Source organism: Ambystoma mexicanum, chromosome 14 (genome assembly GCF_040938575.1).
Source record: "Ambystoma mexicanum isolate Mex_15411 chromosome 14, UKY_AmexF1_1, whole genome shotgun sequence".
In the NCBI taxonomy this organism is placed as follows: Eukaryota; Metazoa; Chordata; class Amphibia; order Caudata; family Ambystomatidae; genus Ambystoma; species Ambystoma mexicanum.
In genome coordinates this window covers 377,786,745-377,806,664 of record NC_090940.1, presented here as the reverse complement: position 1 = coordinate 377,806,664, position 19,920 = coordinate 377,786,745, and the positions used below count along the sequence as shown (strand labels likewise).

The 19,920-nt window shown below is 49.0% G+C and overlaps 1 protein-coding gene across 2 annotated transcripts in view; it reads left to right on the top strand.

Annotated features, from left to right (window-relative positions):
- The window catches only part of MIA2 (MIA SH3 domain ER export factor 2), a 2,742,135-nt gene that overhangs the window by 1,616,833 nt on the left and 1,105,382 nt on the right, over nt 1–19,920 (top strand). For both annotated transcript variants that reach the window (XM_069637493.1, XM_069637494.1), the window contains one exon: nt 10,225–10,315. In XM_069637493.1, the coding sequence (XP_069493594.1) occupies nt 10,225–10,315 (91 nt within the window). The remainder of the gene's footprint in view (nt 1–10,224; nt 10,316–19,920) is intronic.

Below are 19,920 nucleotides of genomic sequence, written 5' to 3'. Positions count from 1 at the left end.
AGCTTTTCCTTCTCACTCCTCCACAGTGTCTGCCACAACCATTCCAACTACTGCTACTGACACCACTACAACAACGTGTGTTTGGTCCCTCCTATCTTTTATTGATGTGACTGTTATGAAACAGGACTAGAACATTGTGTATAGTTATCTTGCAGCTCCAAATAAGGCCCCCTCGTCCCAGTACTATACCCATTTATTACTGGTGTTTCATTTGCAGAACACCTCTCCTGATATGTTCCAATAGTGCCTTTAATGGTAACAGGAGACAAAACATTAAAGACACAGTTTGCCCAAGTTGGGAGTATTGTTAGTTGGCCAACACCAATGGATGATGCATTTAGGCTCATACCACCCACCAATTCCCACATCCCTGCATTCCGTCGATTCAATTTCTGCCTCAGTAATCCTGAGGGAGTCCTGTAGCTCGCTTCTCGCATCTTACCTATCACCTCCCCACGCACAACTCTTTTAGAATCTTCCCAAAGAGTACCTATCCTGCCAACGCTACCCGTACGGAGGTAAAAATAAAATCACTTTGACTTAGCACAGGTATTCTCTAAATGTGTCATCTAGCAGAGCTCCCAGCCTCAACCTCCAAGTAGGAATCAAAGGTTTGCTCGCTCTCCCCAGCCACGTAACCATCAATGGGGCGTGTCAGAGAGGACTCTGGCCTTATAAGTCACATTGGTGAATTCCCCCAGTGTGTCACATCCCATAAAGATGTAGTCTATGCAGGTGTTTACCCCATGTGGGGCAGAGAAGTATGAAAAGGAGCGATCGGTCTCATGCGTCGCCCTCCATAGATCCGCCAATTTGAAGTTCCGCAGCAGTTGCGTTAAGTATATCACCGGAGGAGCAGGCTCTTTAAATTTCCCATCTGATCTGTCCACAGTTGGGTCCAGAGTGCAGTTAAAATCTTTTCCCCCCATCCACAGGGCACTTCTATATGGAGATAACTTTGAGTAGACCGAAACAAAAAGAGGGTGTTGCAGTGCGATTGGGAACGTATGCGTTCAACTTCCCTAACTTCCAGGAGCCCGAGGACTAGCACCACCCTACCCGCATCGTCGCACTTGGTTTCCAGGAGCCTAAAGGGAATGGTTGGCACTTTTCACACTAGGACGCCCCTTGCAAATGCAGAATAGGGGGAACCATACAGCTGCACAACCAATCGCCTGGCAAGCTTGTACTGCCTATCTCTTGTAAGGTGCGTCTCCTGCCAGCATAGCTACCCCAACTCCCTTCGAGCACAATAAGCAAACACTCTAAGTCGCATGCTATAACCATTTAGGCTGCAAACGTTCCATGTAGCCACCTGCATGTTACTAGCCATGCTCATTCATCCACAAGACTCGCTCATTCCCATAAACCCTTCGCCGCCCTTCCCCAACACCATTCCTGTCCCCCAGTGGCCACATCCGTACCAATACTGACTCCGTCACCCAGCCAACCCCGGGGTACAAACCATGAGCAGGAACAACTGTCAAACCTTAAAAACTAACATCCCACCCCAAAACCCAAAGCAACCCCCAACAATGTAATACAGGCCCAATAGCTGTAAGCATATTCAGGTCAAACTGCTTTACACGGCCACTGTTCCCAATCTCCAGCAGTGGATACCTTGAAACTGGTATCAAAAACCACAATGTCCATAGAAAAGTTTCAGCCACAAATGGGGAAGGCAGCGGACTCACCCTCCTCCCCCTCATTCTCCCCCCAAAAAGTAGGGAACCAGGGTGCCATCTGCCAGGCTCCAGTAATACGCCAATCAAATATGCCCTGTAGCTGATAAGTTTGTGCATCAGCACATTGCAAGTCAAGCAATCAAGGCTCATTGATCCGTATCGCTGGTAACTGTGCGATTCCTATCAAGTCCATCCAGGAATGTGCCCCTGTGGTGTCCTCGAAGAAGTGCGATCGACCATTGTGCAACACTTTCAGCTTGGTCGGGTAGATTAGCATGTAATGTAAATTGGCCCGACTGAACCGTTCCTTTGTGTGGCCAAAAGGCAGCCCACTTCCTCTGCACCTGCGGCGTGTAATCCGGATAGTGAACCTCGAGGACGCTCGCTCCATCACACCTCCATCCCGTGAAAAAGCCAGTATCTGTTGTTCTTCATCTTTATAATTCAAAATCCTTACAATCGGCGGTCTCAGGGGGTCTAGGTAGGGGGATTTAGCTAGGGATCTGTGGGCCCCTTCCACCGTGAAAACCTCGGTCAATGCTATGGGGCCCACCTCCTGCAACAGAGTTTTCCCCGTAGGAAATGGAGTCTCGTCCCTCCTCCCCTTCAGGCAGGCCTAGGATAAGTACGTTGCTCCTCCTTGCCTGGCCTTTAGCATCTTCAGCCCAACGTTCCAGAGACAACTTCTCTATCAGCGTGGCTATTTACGACTGATTACTGGCAATATTAGTTCTGTTCCCCTACACCTGCACCTCAGTTGTACCCAGCCAGTCTGCGAGGCAGCGCACATCCTGTCTCAATAGGCCGACATCATTAGTGACAGTCTTGATATTGTGCTCCAGGGACACCTGCACTGCTGCAATTGCCACCAGTATCCAGTCCTCCCCTTGCTGACTCATGGACGCAGGGGCGGAATCCACAACTGCAGACGGCCGTAACTGCACTGTACCAACACCGTCTTTCTGGGTGCAGGCCTCCATGACTGTTTGCTTGGTCCTACCCCTTCTATGCTTGTCTGGTGTTTGCAAATAGTCTTTAACAATGATTGATGCCAGACGAGTTCAGTGCTGCTTCTAGACGCGGGGCACAAGGACACGAGTATGTCCTACATTCGCCAGTAAGGTAACTAGTGATCTCACACAGAGTTGTTGTGGGAGCACTAGAAGCAGCCGCAGCAGGTGTTTTTCTTGCTCGTGCAGTCGCCGGGCTTCATGGGTGGCAACAGAGCCACACCAACCGTCTGTCAGTGGGAAGGTCTCTTCGCAGGGAAGCATTGACAGGGAGAGTCCCGAAGATACAGATATTGCTGCAATCAGCTGTGGAGAGCCGAAGCAGCGGACCAGATGTAACACAAGAAGAGGGTCGGAGATATATGCGATACAGGTCAGCTGGAAGTTGGCAATGTTCTGGGAACTCTGATGGGAGTAAACAAGCGGTGGTGAGGCAGACTGGGAGGCACAAGGACACACAGTATGTGGAAAGCCGTTATCTCACTGTAGTGAGATTACTAAAGATGTGAGGGTCTTACACAAGCTCCGGAGCCCGGAAGAAGCAGAGAAGCCATCAAGTCAGGTATTTGTCTGGCGGGGTTAAAGTGAGCACTTGAGTGAGGGGAGCAGGGACCCCACCACACAAGAAAGAACAAGTATGGCAGATCTGTTGAGCCTGGGACTTGACAAAATCAAGTGAGAGAGTAAACTTAATCTTTCCCAGAGCAGGAAAGCACAGTTAGGAAAAATATACCTCTATGCCTATGTGCAAGGTATAAAATACAGTCTCCCAGTCATTTGGTAGAAACAAAGTTCTGATGAGCAGGCATATAGACATAAAACAAAAATGATGTCTAAGCCATTGAGAAAGAGGAAGATCCCTGTTCTTCCTTGTCCCAGTGATTCTGGGACCCAAGATTGACATTTCTGTGTAGAAGAGTAAACCAACACTGCCACAGACCGGACACCAGTAACAACAAAAATATATGACCAGAATTGAGAGGAAAGTCCAGGCAAGAGGATTGTCCCCTGGTATTGAGTTGGCCTCATTTCAGATCAGTTACGGAAGGACACTTCATTAAAAGCGTAATTTAGTATCACTGTACCAATTGAAACTGGTAGCGTTGGCTGTGGAGAAAGGCCGCAGAAAAGTATCCAACAATATATTATTTTACTCCATAGTAGTTTGTGGTATTTAAGTGTGAGATGCACAATAGGTTTTGGACACACAGCAGTGGACCTTTATTTGGACATTGTGACAAGGACTGTCTCGTTAGTTAAATGATCCAATTGAGTTGGAAGTGTGGTATCGCGAACTGCCAAAAAGGATATCAATGAGAGAATTCAGAAAAGATACTCTGACAACAGATACACTATATGTTGGTTTCACAAATATATTTGGCTGTTCAGAATCCGATTAAATATATTTGTGAAACCAACATATTGGGCCTCATTACGAGTTTGGAGGCAGCCATGCCCTTAATAACGGTATGGCTGCCTCCAAACTCGGGTCCGGGTTCCCATTCTGACCTTGGAGGGCCCAGTATTTCCCCATTCAGGGAACCTGGACCATCCCCATTCCTATTTGAGCCCCCATAGGGCTCAATGGGAATGGGGAGCATGCTAACAACGGGCCTGTTAATGACTGGTCCGTTGTTAGCATGCTGGGCTGCTCGCGGGACCCGCTAAGGATGCCTGGTAAAACCAGGCGTTCTTAGCGGGTCCCGCGAGCAGACCTCGTAATAGGGCGGTAAGGGGTTAACGGCTCCGGCACCTTTACCGGCGCCGTTAACCCCTTACCGCCCACCTCGTAATGAGGCCCATAGTGTATCTGTTCTGAATCCTCTCACTGACCTCCTTTTTTGGCAGTGCGCAATACCACACTTCCAACTCAATTGGATCATTTTACCAAATCGGATCCTTGTTTGGGTGGGCTCTGTGGAATTGTGAACGCAGCACCCCATCATCTCAGTTACTTTATAGGTGGACAATATAGCGCACAGGTACATCTCTCGAACCCTCTACCCGTAATCACTCCTCTCTCATTAGTTTTGTTGAGGCAGGGAAACCCCTCGTAGAGTTAGGGCTAGTGAAACATTTTTCCACACCCCTTTTTATTATTTGAATAAAAGCTTTGTGGAACCACCAACACTGGGTCTGTCTTCTTATTCCGACCCCTCACAAGGGTGGCAAGTGACCTGACTAAATTGAGACAATGGTGCCTTGCAACTTTGGATCGATTGAGCAAATTTGACTTTGCAGATTATACACGCAAGCTGCACGTGGAGGGCGACAAACCCTGTAGGCTGCTGGCATGGTTATGCAGCAGAGAAGACAGGAGGGGGATGATTAGTGCTATACAGGATTATCAGGGGGTCACTAGATATGGGCAAGAGGAGATTAATATGGTGCTTTCTAAATATTATGAAACCCTGTACTCATCCGGAACAGACCTTTCCGGGCCGATGTCGGAGAGGCTCAGCCTCATATAGGTTTGCCTCGTCTGGCCGCATAACGGAGGTAAATGCTGGTCGCGCAGCTCTCCATCGAGGAGCGGCTGCTCACCATCCGTGCATTGCCGTCTGGGAAAACTCCTTGGGCTGACGGCCTACCAGGAGAATTCTACAAGGAGTACGCTGAGGTACTCGCCCCTAGGCTCCTGAAAACACTGGAGGAGGCGTACAGGTTAGTAATCTTAGCTTGTAGACTTCAGGAATCTGTTATAGTCCCTGTGCTTAAACCAGATAATCCACTGTTAGACTGTAGCTCCTTTAGACCCCTCTCCATGGTAAACCAAGACAGTAAAATCCTCACTACCCTGCATCGCTGCCAGACTGAAGGGAGTGATAGGCACCTTGGTTCATGAGGACCAGACTGGGTACATTTCTGGCGGGAACACCGCGTGGAATCTGAGGAGACTTCACCATATTATAACCTGCATTAGGAACCTGCACTTGGACTTCGCGGTCGCCTCCATAGATGCTGTTAAAGCCTTATGTTTCAGTAATAGGGAGGGGTTCCTAAGATGGAAGTGCCTGATGTATACTGAACCAAGGGTCGGGGTAAGAACGGGCAAGCAGATTTCTAATGGGTGGGCGTTTGGGAAATGCACCAGACAGTCCTGTCCACTATCCCCAATGCTGTTTATTTTGGCTCTCGAGCTGCTCGCGTTGTTCCACAGGTCAGAATACTTGGAAGGGGGCATTGTAACTGGTGGGGTTAGGCACCTAATTTCATTATACACTTATAATGTGTTCCTTTGTTACATACCCGGAAGTCCATTTGCATTACCTCCTGGATGTGATAGACCATTTAGCTGAATATTCAGGCAAACATATAAGCCAGACTAAATCCTGTTTCCGCTGGCTGGACTGAGGGGCTTCAGTAAGAGTCAGTTGCCCAACTTAGATTTGACTTGGGAACCAGACACCTTTAGATACCTGGGAGTGAACATGAGGCAACACACAGGTTCCTGGGCGATATAAAGAAATTATATGGAGTTTTGGAAAAGGCTCCCACTGTCGATGCTAGGAAGAGTGGCTCTTTTGAAAATGGTAGTGCTCTCCCGCTTGTTGTATCACTTTGTCAATATTCCTTTCAATATCCCTAAAATGTTCTTTAGTAGGCTGGATTCTGTCGTTAAGGATTTTATTTGAAGGGGACGGAGAAACAGGAACGCTTTGAGTACCTTACAGAGGGATTACATTGGTGTGGGGGTCAGACTTTGAGTTGTAATATCTGGCAGGACAGCTGCAGTTTGTCATGCACTGGTTAGCAGATGAGCCATCTTTGGATACTAGTTTACTACAACCCTCCATCAAACAGTACTTCTTGAAGGAGGTATTGTGGATACAGGAGAGTACACTTTTGCATGTCCCTCACCTCTTGGTGAAGTCCTTGTGGCGTAGAGCATGGAGGCTCATGGATACTGCGGACCAATACTCCCCTAACAGCCCCCTGGTGGAGATGTCGGGCACGAACCTTAACTCAGTATAGGCGGTCAGGAGAATTTGGTAGGCCAATGGGGTGGCTACAGAGGGTTATTTGTTACAGGAAGGGAAGGTCATGGACTTTAATACCCTCACCCAGATCTCAGGTATACATGAGGGCCATTTCTTGCGGCACTTGGGTTTACTGAAGGAGATTGGTAGTAGATGGCCTGAAAGCATTGAATCTGACCCGATATTGGATGTCTTGTATAATGTGTCAGAGGCAGGCCATGTCGTCTCCAGAGTCTAAGAATTGGTCTTGCATAAACGATCAAGCCTGCTCTGAAAGTGAGCTTGCAATGTGAGGCAAACCTGGTTAGCACTTTCAAGGAAGCGGAATGGGCCCAGACCTTGAACTACACTAAGAGGGTCTCTAGGAATGCCCGATTTAAATGAATACAATTGTATGCAACACACCGGGCATACATGACCCTGCACAAAATATCACAGTTCCACGGGCAGCACAGCAAGGATGCCCTAGATGTGCAGACGATAAGGCTATGTTGCATGTGTTGTGGAACTGCCCCATGGTTCAGAGTTTCTGGCGGCAATCATAGATATGGTACCCCAAGGCGGCACCAAGATGCATTTGTGGCCTCCAGAGGCCTGCCTTTTGGGGATGTTACCACAGCATAAAAAACACTTGGTGCTCCTTACCAGGATGAAAGACTTGATTTGCATCCTCGCCAAAAACGGGGTTGCGATGGTCTGGAAGGAGAAGGAGCGACCCAGCGTGGACGCATGGTGGTGTGATTTGTTGAAATGGGGGCGGTGGCTGAAACCATTGCCTGGTATGGAGCTGAATATCGAGGAATGAAAGAAGTGAGTGTTGATGTGGCTGCTTGGAATGCCCTGACACAGGGGGTGTTGTTTGCCCCCTCTGGCGAAATGCCACTGTAGAATCCCAACTTGGGACCATATATAACTGCTGAATTTTATTTCATACCCGAGTGCCCCCCTGCAATATAGTTGAGGACAACCGTTATGGATTATATGTAATGTCTGACTATGCAAGCAGGTTATTGTATGTTTTGTATGTTCTGTTTCGCGCATGGTTGGTCTTGCTTCTTGATTCGGATTTCATTACTTATTATGATGCGCTCGGTATTATACTGTCATGATTGTACGGAGAGTAATAATCGCAAGCTACCAGTTGTTTTTGTTGTATGTCTATTAAAATAAAAACAGTAAAAAAAACCAATGCTTCTCTTGACATGCAGCCACCCTCAAACTGTATCCCGGTATCTGCTCGGAATGCCCCACAATGCTCCATTTTCAGAATGCTCTCAAAAAGTGGCTTTTTCATCAATACCTGACCAAGGAATAATTCCAGTACATGCACAGGTCGCAACTCCTAGTACTGCGCTACCATTGAAAGATGCCACCCCGAATGCTAGCTACCAACACCCTGTACATTGCTCAGCTGCTCTCGAGCTCCGTCAGCGCTTTTAACAAAACAAAACGGAGGCTCCCCTTCTGTAGTTGCGCATGTGGGCTATGATTTGGATATGCGAGGCTGCCCGGAGCAATTACAGAAGTTATGAGTAACTAAATACTGCCATCCTTCCCTTTTCAGTTTTGGAGGAAATCGGAGTGTAACAAATAAACCACCCTTCGCCCAGCCAATGTGCCAGGCACAGGCAAGCAAGGGGACTGCCCCATGATGCCACTTTACATAACACAGCCTCAGTCAAAGGTAGCACAAATTGTGACCACCCCCCTTTCTAATTCTCCCACCAACCCATGTAAACGGAAAGGTTGGGGCGCTGCAAACTAACGAAAGGTTTCAGGGTCCAAAAAAAAAAAGTGCACACAGGATCAGGCAATTCGCTCAGGTGAATATGCCTGGAGTAAATCCTGTTTTGCCACTTGACTGAAATGTGCTTCAGAACTGTGAAAGTGTAAGCCGTGTGATAGCACTAAAACATAATCCCAAAACAAAAAGGCTAAAACCAATGGTGGAGGCATTTCACGGGCATGTCAAAACCTCTATCAAAATCAAGTCTTAACCTTGCCTATGCATTTTACAGTCCGCAGTAAAACTGTGAGTCAGTCTGACACCTTTAACAAGCACACATTTTAGGAAAGAAATGTTCAATAATAGCAGCACGAATTAATCAACACAATGATGAAACACACACAGGGAGATGGAATAGTAGATGTGTTGCTAGTCTAACTAAGGGAAAACTGGGCAAAATTATGTGCTGCCAACTTTAGAAGAATGGTCACTGCAAGTGAGGTGCCAATCATTTAGAATGATGGAATGCTTTACAGCATAGTGATAGCGATGAATGACACCTTGCAGACCAATTTGCGTTAATTTGTTGAAGGTGTACATTTCACTGCTGATAAGGGTTAATGTGATAAACATAGAAGAAAGACTACTATTGCATTTTCTGAACGTGTACAGTTCGCCCCCTTGCAGGGCGAAACGTCTGCTCAGTCCTGAGAGGGACTACTCTTAGTCGACGTTAGACTAAAAAAAATATTTTTTTCTCACTGTTGGTAGCCCCTCCAGAGGGTCGCATCCCACAGTTTGGACTTAGAGCAACATGGTATGAGGGGGCGGCCCCTTCCTCACTTTGAAGCTAAGCAAGGTCGGTCCCGGTTACTGCACGGAGGGGAGACAGTCCACAGTCCTGGATGCCGTGTGTTTTCTTAGTTTTAAATATCTCCTAACGCAATAAGAAAACACACGGCATCCGCATAATTTTATTCTAAACCGTGCTACTGTCAGTCCTTGTAAGTATTGCACTCTAAAGGGCAAGCTGTCATGAGTCCCACATGAAAAGAGCTATCTCTGGCTAAGGAGCTTCGAATACGAGCTTGCGAGGCAAACTAGAATAAACTTTAAAATATATATATATATATATATATATATATATAATGCCCCAATATGGTTTCAAGATCTTCAATGTTGCTGTAGTTGAAACAAATGCAAAGAGTAGTTCCCAGAATGGGGGCCCGCACTTACATGGAATCCAGAGTTTGTCAGAATTCGTCAGACCAAATTACAAAAAGCCAGTCCAGGACACTGCTGGAGCTTGAGGGCTGGTCTGCGGGGATCAAAGTTAGATGAAATGGTCACGTTGGTAAAGACACCTCACACTTGAGGTTACTTCACTGCCACAGCACAAAGCAGCCTACCTGCAGGTCGTGGACGCCCTGCGGGTTGCAGACACCCGCACCCTTAACCTCCTGCTGGCTTCATCCTCACGGGAAGGGGCCCAGGTATTTATGGTAATGAGTGGGGGTCGGCCGGGACTAACAAGGGACTGCTTCCTTTCCTGGTGAGGTAAACGATGGGTTGCAAACTGCCCACCCTTAACCTTCTGCTGGCTATTTTGAAGCAGCTTTTGAAAAGGGCTGACAATTTGGGCTCGGAACTTCGCTCAAGAAAGATACCTCACATACCTCTAAGAGCATGTCCACATATGCAGACTGGCACAGTATTTTTTCAATTGTATTCATGTTGCACATTATGCTCGGGTCTTGACACCTAGGAAAGGTGACTAGAGTAAAGTAGTCCCTACGGTGACATTTGCCTTTTTTCTTTCATAGTTGAATGCATCATTGAAAACATTGGAAACGGAAAGAAATCTACTTTATGACAAATTGTCTGATGAAGTCAAAGCAAAGGAAGAACTTGCAGGTACAATCTTTATTTGAATTTTAGTGTTCAAAGAATTGCATAGCTAGATGGTATTTAATGATTTTTTTGTGTTCATAACATGTTTATTTGTTTTTCTGTAAACATATTTTTATGGACATTTAGACCTATTGGAAAATTGACACTTAACAGAAAGGAGGTAGGGGGTGCTTGAAAGCCTGCGCTAAGATGGCTGCTTGAGTGAAGAGCTCTGGCTGGCAACATTGAATCCTTCATTGCTCAGCCAGTATATGGCCAGAAACCAGACCCCCAAATCCTGTTGGGGGGGGGCTTGATGGGGCTGGAAAATGGATAACATGCAAGGAGAACTTAACCAGCACGATATCCGCCTGGACAAAGCTGATGAACGGATCTCTACAGTGGAAGACACATGTGCAACGGTGACCAGGGATATGTCGGAAATGTTATCCATTCTCAAGGCCATCTCGTAGAAGGCGGAGTAGCTGGAGGGTTGCTCCAAGTGCATTAACGTTAGGATCCTCAGTATTGCAGAAATGACAGTGATGCAAAATACTGAAACATTTGTCGAGACTTCCCTGAAGGCCCTTTTTGGGTACGAGGCATTTTCACCACTATGCCAAGGCCCCCTCCTCAGACTCCCCCGGGAGCAATATTTGCCAAAATCTTAAATTACAGAGACCGAGACAACGTTTTGTAAGGGGCTTGAGTGAAGTGGCAGCTTCGGTATCAAGATATGACTATCTCCATTTGCCTGATTTTACTTCCTTTGTACGATGAGCCCCGAAGTCCTTTAGAGAGATTACGCTAGATCTGCAGAAAAGACAGATCCAATGCTCCATACTGTTCCCAGAAAAATAAGTATCATGCATGGTGGCAAGACACATTTTTCCAATTCTCTGGCACAAGCAAAATAATTCTTTAAAGCAGCTAAAGGAGGCACCCGTGCATAAAGGGAGAAACTTGGAGAATAGAGAGCAAGGCAACCTTGATGATTGTGACTAAATATAAACCGTACACTGAGAAAAATGGGTCCACTTCCGGGCTGGATAAAGGCTTGTATAGAGCTTGGTCCTGAGAATGGCAGATGTACTATCGTGGACTTTCTGGTGTAGTGTTAATTCCTGATATATATTACGAGCACACTCAGCATAGGTGCTTCTGCACTGTGGCGAATGGCTAGACCCCCCCCTGTGCACTCCACACCTCAAATCATAGTTATTTGTTCATAGTTTGAAAGTTGGGGATGAAGGGGGTGATAGGGTGGGACTTGGGTCATTAGCCTAATTGTGATTTAGTGTGGGAGGGACGGGAGAACTGCTAAATGTGGTAACAATTTGAGGGGGATCCTGTGATCTATGGGATTGGGGTGTTGGGACACAGTGACAACGCTGGGGCAATAAGATGCTTTTGTATGAGGAAGGTGAATAGCTTTATAATGATTATCATAAGGCAGCAACAATGACGGGAGGATATTCCAGGGGTGGCGGGGTAGGGCGGGGGAAGGGATCTGTGGATTATGTCATGGAATGTAAGGGGGTTGAACCAGCACATCAAAATCTTTAATGCCATCTTGTATTTACAATAGTACAAGGCCAATCTAGCAAAGCCGCAAGAGACCCACCTCAGAGAGGTCTCTTCAGGGGTTGGGTCTAAATGGTGGGAACACTGCTTCTTTTCTTCTTACTTCTCAGATGCAAGAGGTGTTGCGATCCTCATACAAATAGCCTTACCATTCAAAATGAAGTAGGTGAAGCAGGATGAAGAGTGTAGACTCATGGCAACATAACAGGCTACTGGGTTACATCCATTAATATCTATGCTCCGAACGTTGATTCCCCAGACTTCTTTCATGGTTTATCATTGAGTGCCATATCAAGACTCATTGATTATTTAGAGGCATATTTCATCACTGTCAGTGACCAAATTCTTGATAAATCCAGCAAGATGACTCGGCTACCGTTGAGATCCTCTAACAATTCAGCAGGTAGGGGAGCTGTATTACCTTAGGGATGTCTGGATGTCAGAACCTCCCAGGGCTCCGAAGTTCTCCTTCTACTCTCGGGTGTATGATGCTGCCTCCAGAATAGATATGATTTAGGCATTGAGATGCAGCATTTCGTGGGTCCATGACAAATGGATTCTTTTTTAAAAAAACTTTAATTATTGATTGTGGTACATAACATTGCAACATAACGACATTCCATACATATCTTTAACAGAGACGTTCAGTTCAAGTTCATAACATCATTTCTGAGACTTGTGGAATCTGCTTAGATCACATGCTGTGCATAGGCCGACATCTAGTGGAAGCTGCGGAGTATTAGTTTGTTTTTCGAAACTCGAAAATGGGCGTCGACACAGGGCGTGCCATTAATACTATCCCTAGTGTGACATCCACTGTACCCGTGATCCCTCACGCGTCTAGGACCCTCAGATTGTTTTTTTCCGCCATACTGGTCGGAAGCATCCCGTGGAGTTCCCTGGCCTTAGCCATAATTTTGCAAAAAATCATAATATTTCCCCGTTTTCTACATCCCAACGTCGAGTCACCGAAGTTCGACACTCAACACCGGCCCGGAGAAGAAAACAACCGTCGAGAGCTGCACGACAGACTTGGGCCTAGGAAGGCCTCTGGCCTCGGCCCGGGCCTTGGAAGGGCTCTTGCCTCGGCCCCTACAAGTAGGGAGAGTGGGGGGGTGGTACATACTCAACAATATATGTATATATATGTATATTTCTGATGTTTGTTAATCTGCTTAGCATCACATGCTGTGCATAGTCCGACATCCAGTGGTCACTGCAGAGTATTGCATTTTGTTTTTCGTAGTCGAAAAGGGGACGTCGACAAGGCGTGTCTGTAACACTATCCCTATAGTGACGTGCAATGTACCCACAATCCCTCACGCGTTGAGGTCCCTCAGATTGTTTTTTTCCGCCCAGATATTGTTCGCCTATACGCGGAGCTCCTTGAGAGACATTGCAAAAAACTTTATTCGACCTTTGGTCGCCCTTAACTTATATTATTACTTACATCCCTCCTTTGGCGTCGTAGCTGCAAAGCTGTTCACTGCCGATCAAGATCTCCGACGGCGGTGCCTTCGACTGAGGAGGTTGTTCGGCGTTCGTCGAACACGTGGCCTGGCCTTGACGGCCAAATACAGTAGGGAGAGTGGGGTCGTGGGACATTTATTGTTTCTCTTTGAGAATGCCTTTCCCTTTCCCCTCCCTTTCCTTCGGGGTTGTTGTCACATGCAATCTGTTCCTCAGCTATGGAGAGGACACCCTTTAGGTTTTGCCTGTGTTGCAAAGGCAAATTTACCTGGAAAGACGAGCATAAACGGTGTAACCGTTGCTTGCCCCTCGACCACAAAGAAGACAGCTGTGCGGCCTGTCAGCTCCTTAAGCCGAAGACTTTGAAAAACCGTAGGGTCAAGAGGTGGGCAGCCTATGCCATGTCTAGGTCTGATTCATCACCTGCCGCCTCCGCCGCAGAAAGTGACGAGGAATGTGACAACCCGACGTCCGTTTTGGAATTCGTAGACCTCTCTAAGGAGCGTTCACGCTCCTCGTCGTCCGCCCCCGACAAGCTCGGCTCACGCCCTGCTTATGGGGATGAACATCCCGGCGACAAGGACGCACACAGAAAACACTCCCATAAACATACAACCCACGGCTCTTCCTCGTCGAAGACGAAGAGGGCATTAGCGCCAACGGAGACGCAGGTCCTGCCAGCGGCCTCCTCAGACTGTAAGAGTCTGAAGCCCCCCTCGCAACCGCAAACACGACTAGCGACTGGGCTACCCCAGATAAGGGTGCTATCACTAAACCGCCAGATGACGCGCACCGGCAGAGAGCGCCCGTCAGCGAGGAGCAAACGACGCCTGTAACGTCTACGCTAGAGGTACCCTCGACACAGTTTAGTTGTCGAGAGCCTGGTGAGGATTATTTCCACCGATAGCCAGAGACGGACGGCGAAAGAAATGTCGGTTACCGCTCATAAGGCCCAGGAAACGCCGAAAAGGTCAGAAGGAAGGCAGGAACCGCCCTCTCCGTCGAGAGGGACTCCTAGCCTACCAGAAGGCTTTTCAGAAGGCAAAGGGAACCTCTCTTCGACGTTATGGGATAGGTTGAAATGTTTTCTAACGGAAGGCCCTCCCTTTTCTCCCCTGACCGCTCCGGGGTACCTCAAGAAACCCTAGACAGACTCCAGTTCTGTATGGACAAAATGGAGAGGTTTATGGAGACTCAGAACCTTCCAACACCCAAGAGATCAAGAGAGGGACCTCAGGAGGATCCCAGGGCCAAGTACCCCAGGCTGTTTGATCCCCCCAAGATGATGTAGATCTATATGACCTCACTGGAGAGGACCCCCACTTTCAGGAGGATGACGACTTCTTAGGCAATGAAGGGAACAAAACCTAGAGGAGGAAGGTTTTGAAGACAACCCGGATATGGGTGATGGGGGCTTCGGAGAAGACCTAGAAGAAGGCGCTTCACAGCCCTGGCAGTCCCCATCAGCGTTTTCAGACCCTGAAGCCATATACCTGTCCTCACCCAAAGACTCACTTATTAGGAATACATCTCCTATAGACGATCATTCTACCTTTAATGCACTCCTACGCAAGGCAGCAGCACATTTCGAGATCGAGACCGGGGAAAGTTCTCCTGACATCGACTTTGTAGAAAAAGTCCTTAAGGAGAAACCCCCTGTCAGCCAAAACGTTCCCCTCCTCGCCTCAGTAAAGAGACAAATTATTCCTTCCCTATCCACTCCCGCGTTGATCAGAGGGGTCAACCCGAGGATAGAAAAATTATTTAGTCCTTCTCCATCGGACCCGTTATACATCAGGGGCCACTCTGTACCAGACTCGTTAGTGGTGACAAATACCAGGAAGAGAGCAGGGGTCCTGCTGTCAACTAGCGAGGCACCACCAGATAAAGAGGGTAAAAAATGGTATGCCCTAGGAAAGAGGATTACAGCCTCAGCTGCCTTTTACGCAGGAATTGCCAACAACAACTCTTTGCTGGCAAGTTACGCCGATGCACAATGGAGCAAACTACGTAAGGACATTGAGGAGGTACCGGAACCCCTACATACTCGCCTTCTAGCCACGGTGACTGAAGGGACCTTAGTTAACCAAAGCATCATTAAAAATACTCTGGAGTGGCCACCAGGGGGCGCATGGACGATGAGCAACGCGTGTGAGCTCCGCACCCTCGGGTCCCAAAAGCGCTTTGCGCCCCCACTTTTGACCCCCTGTAGAGAAGTAACTGCTGCTCATGCCACCCGAAGTGGCCCCCCACCCGCTGAGCGAAGTCTGGGTGAAAAACAGACTTCCCATCCCGGAGTAAAGTCCATCCGACAGCAAGGCCCCTCTCCGCCGCACACGCAGCAGCGGGAAAGCGGGACGCGACTACGCGCCACAACGAGGAACCCGGCTCCCTCCATGAGCCGACTGCGAACGACGCAGGCCCTGCTGCGAACCCTCGGCGGCCGCAGCCCTTCCACCTGTCCCGCTTCGCCTGTGGGGCGAACGACCACCTGGGGCGGGAGAGTGTGGCCGCACTACCCGCGCAGCTACCCGAGCAGCTCAGGGCCATGAGCGAAAGGAAACTGTGGAGAGGGTAAGTGACCTCCCCCCCCTCAGAGCACACAGCGGCGCTTCGCCTGGCCAGGGGTCCTCCCTATCCACCCCGGCACTCTCCTCATCAAGGGCCCGGGGCCGAAGTTAGCGTTTGGGGTGCAGACGAGAACCGCCCACCATAATCGGGCCTCTGCGATAGGCGGCACACGGCCTCAAGAGGGCCTCCGCATCAAGGCCAGACAAGCGGGCCGCTGTATATATCGAACGCGGCCGGCCCAGCTGCTCCGTAGGACAAGCGCAGTGCCCTGGGAGACTTAGACGCCACAGCCAGCCACGGAAATCGGGGCGAGGGACTGGCGCCTGAGGTGAGGACAGTACAGGGGGTTGGGCCCCCATCTATGGGGCGTGTGCCCTCCTCTGCACAACCACCAATCTTTTGCCCCCTCCGGGGCCCGAACCTCAATTTAAAAGCTACTGGTCAGGAGACCTCGCCCACGCCATCTTGCCTGGGCCTACACCCAAGACCTCGCCGACAGCGGAGAACCCCTCTCATTGGAAAGGCGCCCCCGCACTGAGAGCTGGGCCCCCGCGTGCTGCGGGGCGTGTGCCCTTCTCAGAGCCAACGTCCATAACGAGGCCTACCTCCACTGGACCTCAACACGGTTAAACGGGTGCCCCCCAACGGACCAAGGAGCAGCACGCACCCTGCCCTCCTCAACTGCCCAGACTCCTCTTCCAGAGGGCACCCGCCAACCTTGAACCATATTCAGTCGGGTGGCTGTGGAACCAGGGACAAGCCCCGATTTCCACTCTTTGACTGTACCCTTGCTGGGATCTCCTGCCCAAACACTGCCAAACCCAACGTATGAACGCCAAGGAGAGACTGGCGGCATACCAGTTCTCACCCTCGCAACACGGCTACTGCGCACCCAGAGTCGCCACTATGTCAACACCGGGCCCCGAGGCAGCCTCCACCAAAGCGGACGTCGCCGATATCCTCAACGAAATGCGGAGTATGAGAGCTGACATCGGCGGCAAGATCGATAAAATAACTCAAAGAATGGACAAGATGGAGGACAGGCTTGAGGAAGTTGAGCACAACTAGACCTCGCTGAACACCCTGGAGACCCAGATGGACGTGCGACTAGCTGGACTCGAAGCTAGGGAAGAGGAATTTCACCTAAAAATCGATGACTTGGAAAACAGGGAGCGGCGCAATAACATACGCATCTTCGGAATTCCGGAGAATGAGGGCGAGACCGAGTCAGACCTGAAAAGAATATTGCATAGCATAATGAAGTTGCTTTTCAATGATGACTCAATTGATGAGCCCAAAATTGATTGTGTGCACAGGGCTGGGGGGAAACCAGGAGGCCCACGATCGGTGCTTGCCCGATTCCATTATTACGCAGACAAGGCCAAGGTCCTGGACAAGGCCAGAAACCCTCTGCAAGTCGCGTTGGGCCCGGTAAATGTCTCCATATATCAAGACCTATCCTCCCTCACACTAGCAATGCGGAGAAAGTGCCAACCACTCACCAAAATGCTGAAAGAAAAAGGGGTCCGATACCGTTGGGGTTATCCCTTCTCACTCTGCTTTGAATGGGAAAGTAATTCCATCAAACTAGTCTCAGAAAAGGATATTAGGTGCTGCATATTTGATCTATTGGGTACCCAAGTGGAGGAACCGTCACAGAGCGGAAACAGGCCGGAGGCAAAGGAATGGCACATCAACGGTCCACGGAGAAAGAAGATGCAGGGCGCCAGGAAATATAGACGGATGAACGCCTACACGGACACTGAACATTGAACCCACTTTGTTCCTTTACCGGTTTCTCTTTTCATGGGTGCACCTGACGACAGACATTAGGCTAACTAGAGACCGTGGAGAATGTCAGATGGACACCCATTGGGTAGCAACGGGGGAGGGTGGAATTGTTGTCCTCACACCACCTCACCTGATGCGGAAGAGGTGCTCACAAAGCAACCTGGGATGAGGGTACACTAAGATGATGGGACTCGATGCGCTTAAGTGGACCCTAAAGAAGATGGAGGAAGCAGAGGTCTGTGTGAGGCCCGAGAAAGGGTAGCACGTAAGAGGTGGTGTGAACCGATATGAAAATGAAGGAGGGCCCTTACAAAGTTTTACCGGGGGCCGAATATCGGGCGCAAATGACTGAAATCCTATTGTTGAAATGCAGTTCAGTTTGTTTACATATGCAGGGGGGGAGTTGGGGGCTCATGGTTATGTTTTATAATTATGTGGTTGGGACCGGTTGAGGTGCGGGTCCCGTTGGTGGTCCGAAGACGATTGGGTGAACATAACCCAGCCGGATCGGACGCCGTATGGTTTAGGGGGGTGGGTGGTCGGGCTAGTGCGACTGGAAAGGTCAGGTGGAACGGATGAATACGAAAATGAGAAGAAGAGAAAGGCACACCTAATACTGTTGAAGGTTGAGCAACAAAGATGGTCAGCGGCCCCATAAGGCCACATAGGAACCGGCTTACTTGTGTAGGAATAGGCATATGGCAGGCGCTTAGAGCAGAGACATTGAGGCAGGTGCACTTATGGGGCTACCTCACACATTGCAATGGCAGCAACATCTAGACATCACAAGCTCATCTAGACATCATATGCACACTCAATGTAAAAGGCTTGAATTCCCCCACTAAACGCTCGCTGGTAGCGAGGGAATTTAAGAGGTCGAACATTGTTATTATGTTCTTACAAGAGACGAAATATCAGAAGGGTAGCGAGAAGGGGATCCCCAGTGGTCTGGTGGGGCATACATATTGGAGTTCGGATGTCCTCAAGAAAGCCGGGGTGTGGATCCTGGTCCGGAAGAATCTCCACATGAAGATCCTAAATTCCTGGTCTGACACGGAGGGTAGGGCCATGTTAATAGTGGGATCCATTCAGAACAGTCGTGACCCTTGCCACAATTTATGCACCCAATCAAGGCCAAAAAAGATTCCTTCTTAAAATGACCGAATGGCTGTTTAATAAACCGCAAGGTCATACTATTCTTGGGGGCGACTTCAACACATGGATGAACAGTGCCATGGATAGGCAAACCGCACACAATGTCTCCCAACCTCCCCGGTCGCAGGAACATGCAGAAATTAAAACGATGCTTGCCCTGTACTGCCTCTCGGACAGTTGGCGTCACTTACATCCAATGGACAAAGGATTTACCTTTCGATCCAACCCTCATGACACGCTCACAAGAATAGACTATCTGTTCCTCTCGGAAGACCTGATGAGAATACTCCACACCGCAGACATACATCCCATTGCATTGTCTGACCATGACATGGTTACGGCGGAACTAGACTGGGATGGCCTTGCCCATCGCAACACTAAGTGGAGGTGCAACGAAACATTGTGGTCGGATGTGGTTTTGAGGGAGGAATTGGAAAATGAAATCAAACAATTCTTCATGACCAATGATACGGGTGAAGTCGCGAAGGTGAATGTCTGGGAAGCAGCAAAGGCCACGTGGCGTGGGATCCTAATCAGGGAGGGGGCGAGGAAAAAGAGGGAACGCACCTTGCTGGAGGCTAACGTTAGAAATAAATTAGGCGAAGCAGAGAGTCTAGCCCAGACATCTCCTCAACGTAGAGCTACACACCTTGCGGAAGCTAAGGCATTACGGGAGGAGCTAAAAGCCCTTGAGATGAACAAGGTGACCCAGACCTTACAATACCTGGAACAAAAGTACTATGAAAAAGGAGACAAGGCCGATGCCCTTCTTGCGGCAAGGCTCTGTGCGCAAAGGGCAGAAAGATGGGTAGACGTGATAGAGAGGACAGATGGCACTCTCGTGGATACAACAGAATCCTCCCCAGAGGGCATACGAGAGGCATTTGCCTTCTTTTATGAAGATTTATATACCTGTGACCCTCCTCCCCAACCGGGGAGTGTAGATGCCTATCTCAAAGAGGCAGATCTCCCGGCGCTTACACGCCCGGAGGCGGAAGCTCTTGACACTCTGGTCACTGAGGAGGAGGTGACTGATGCCATTAAACGTCTCAAGTCAG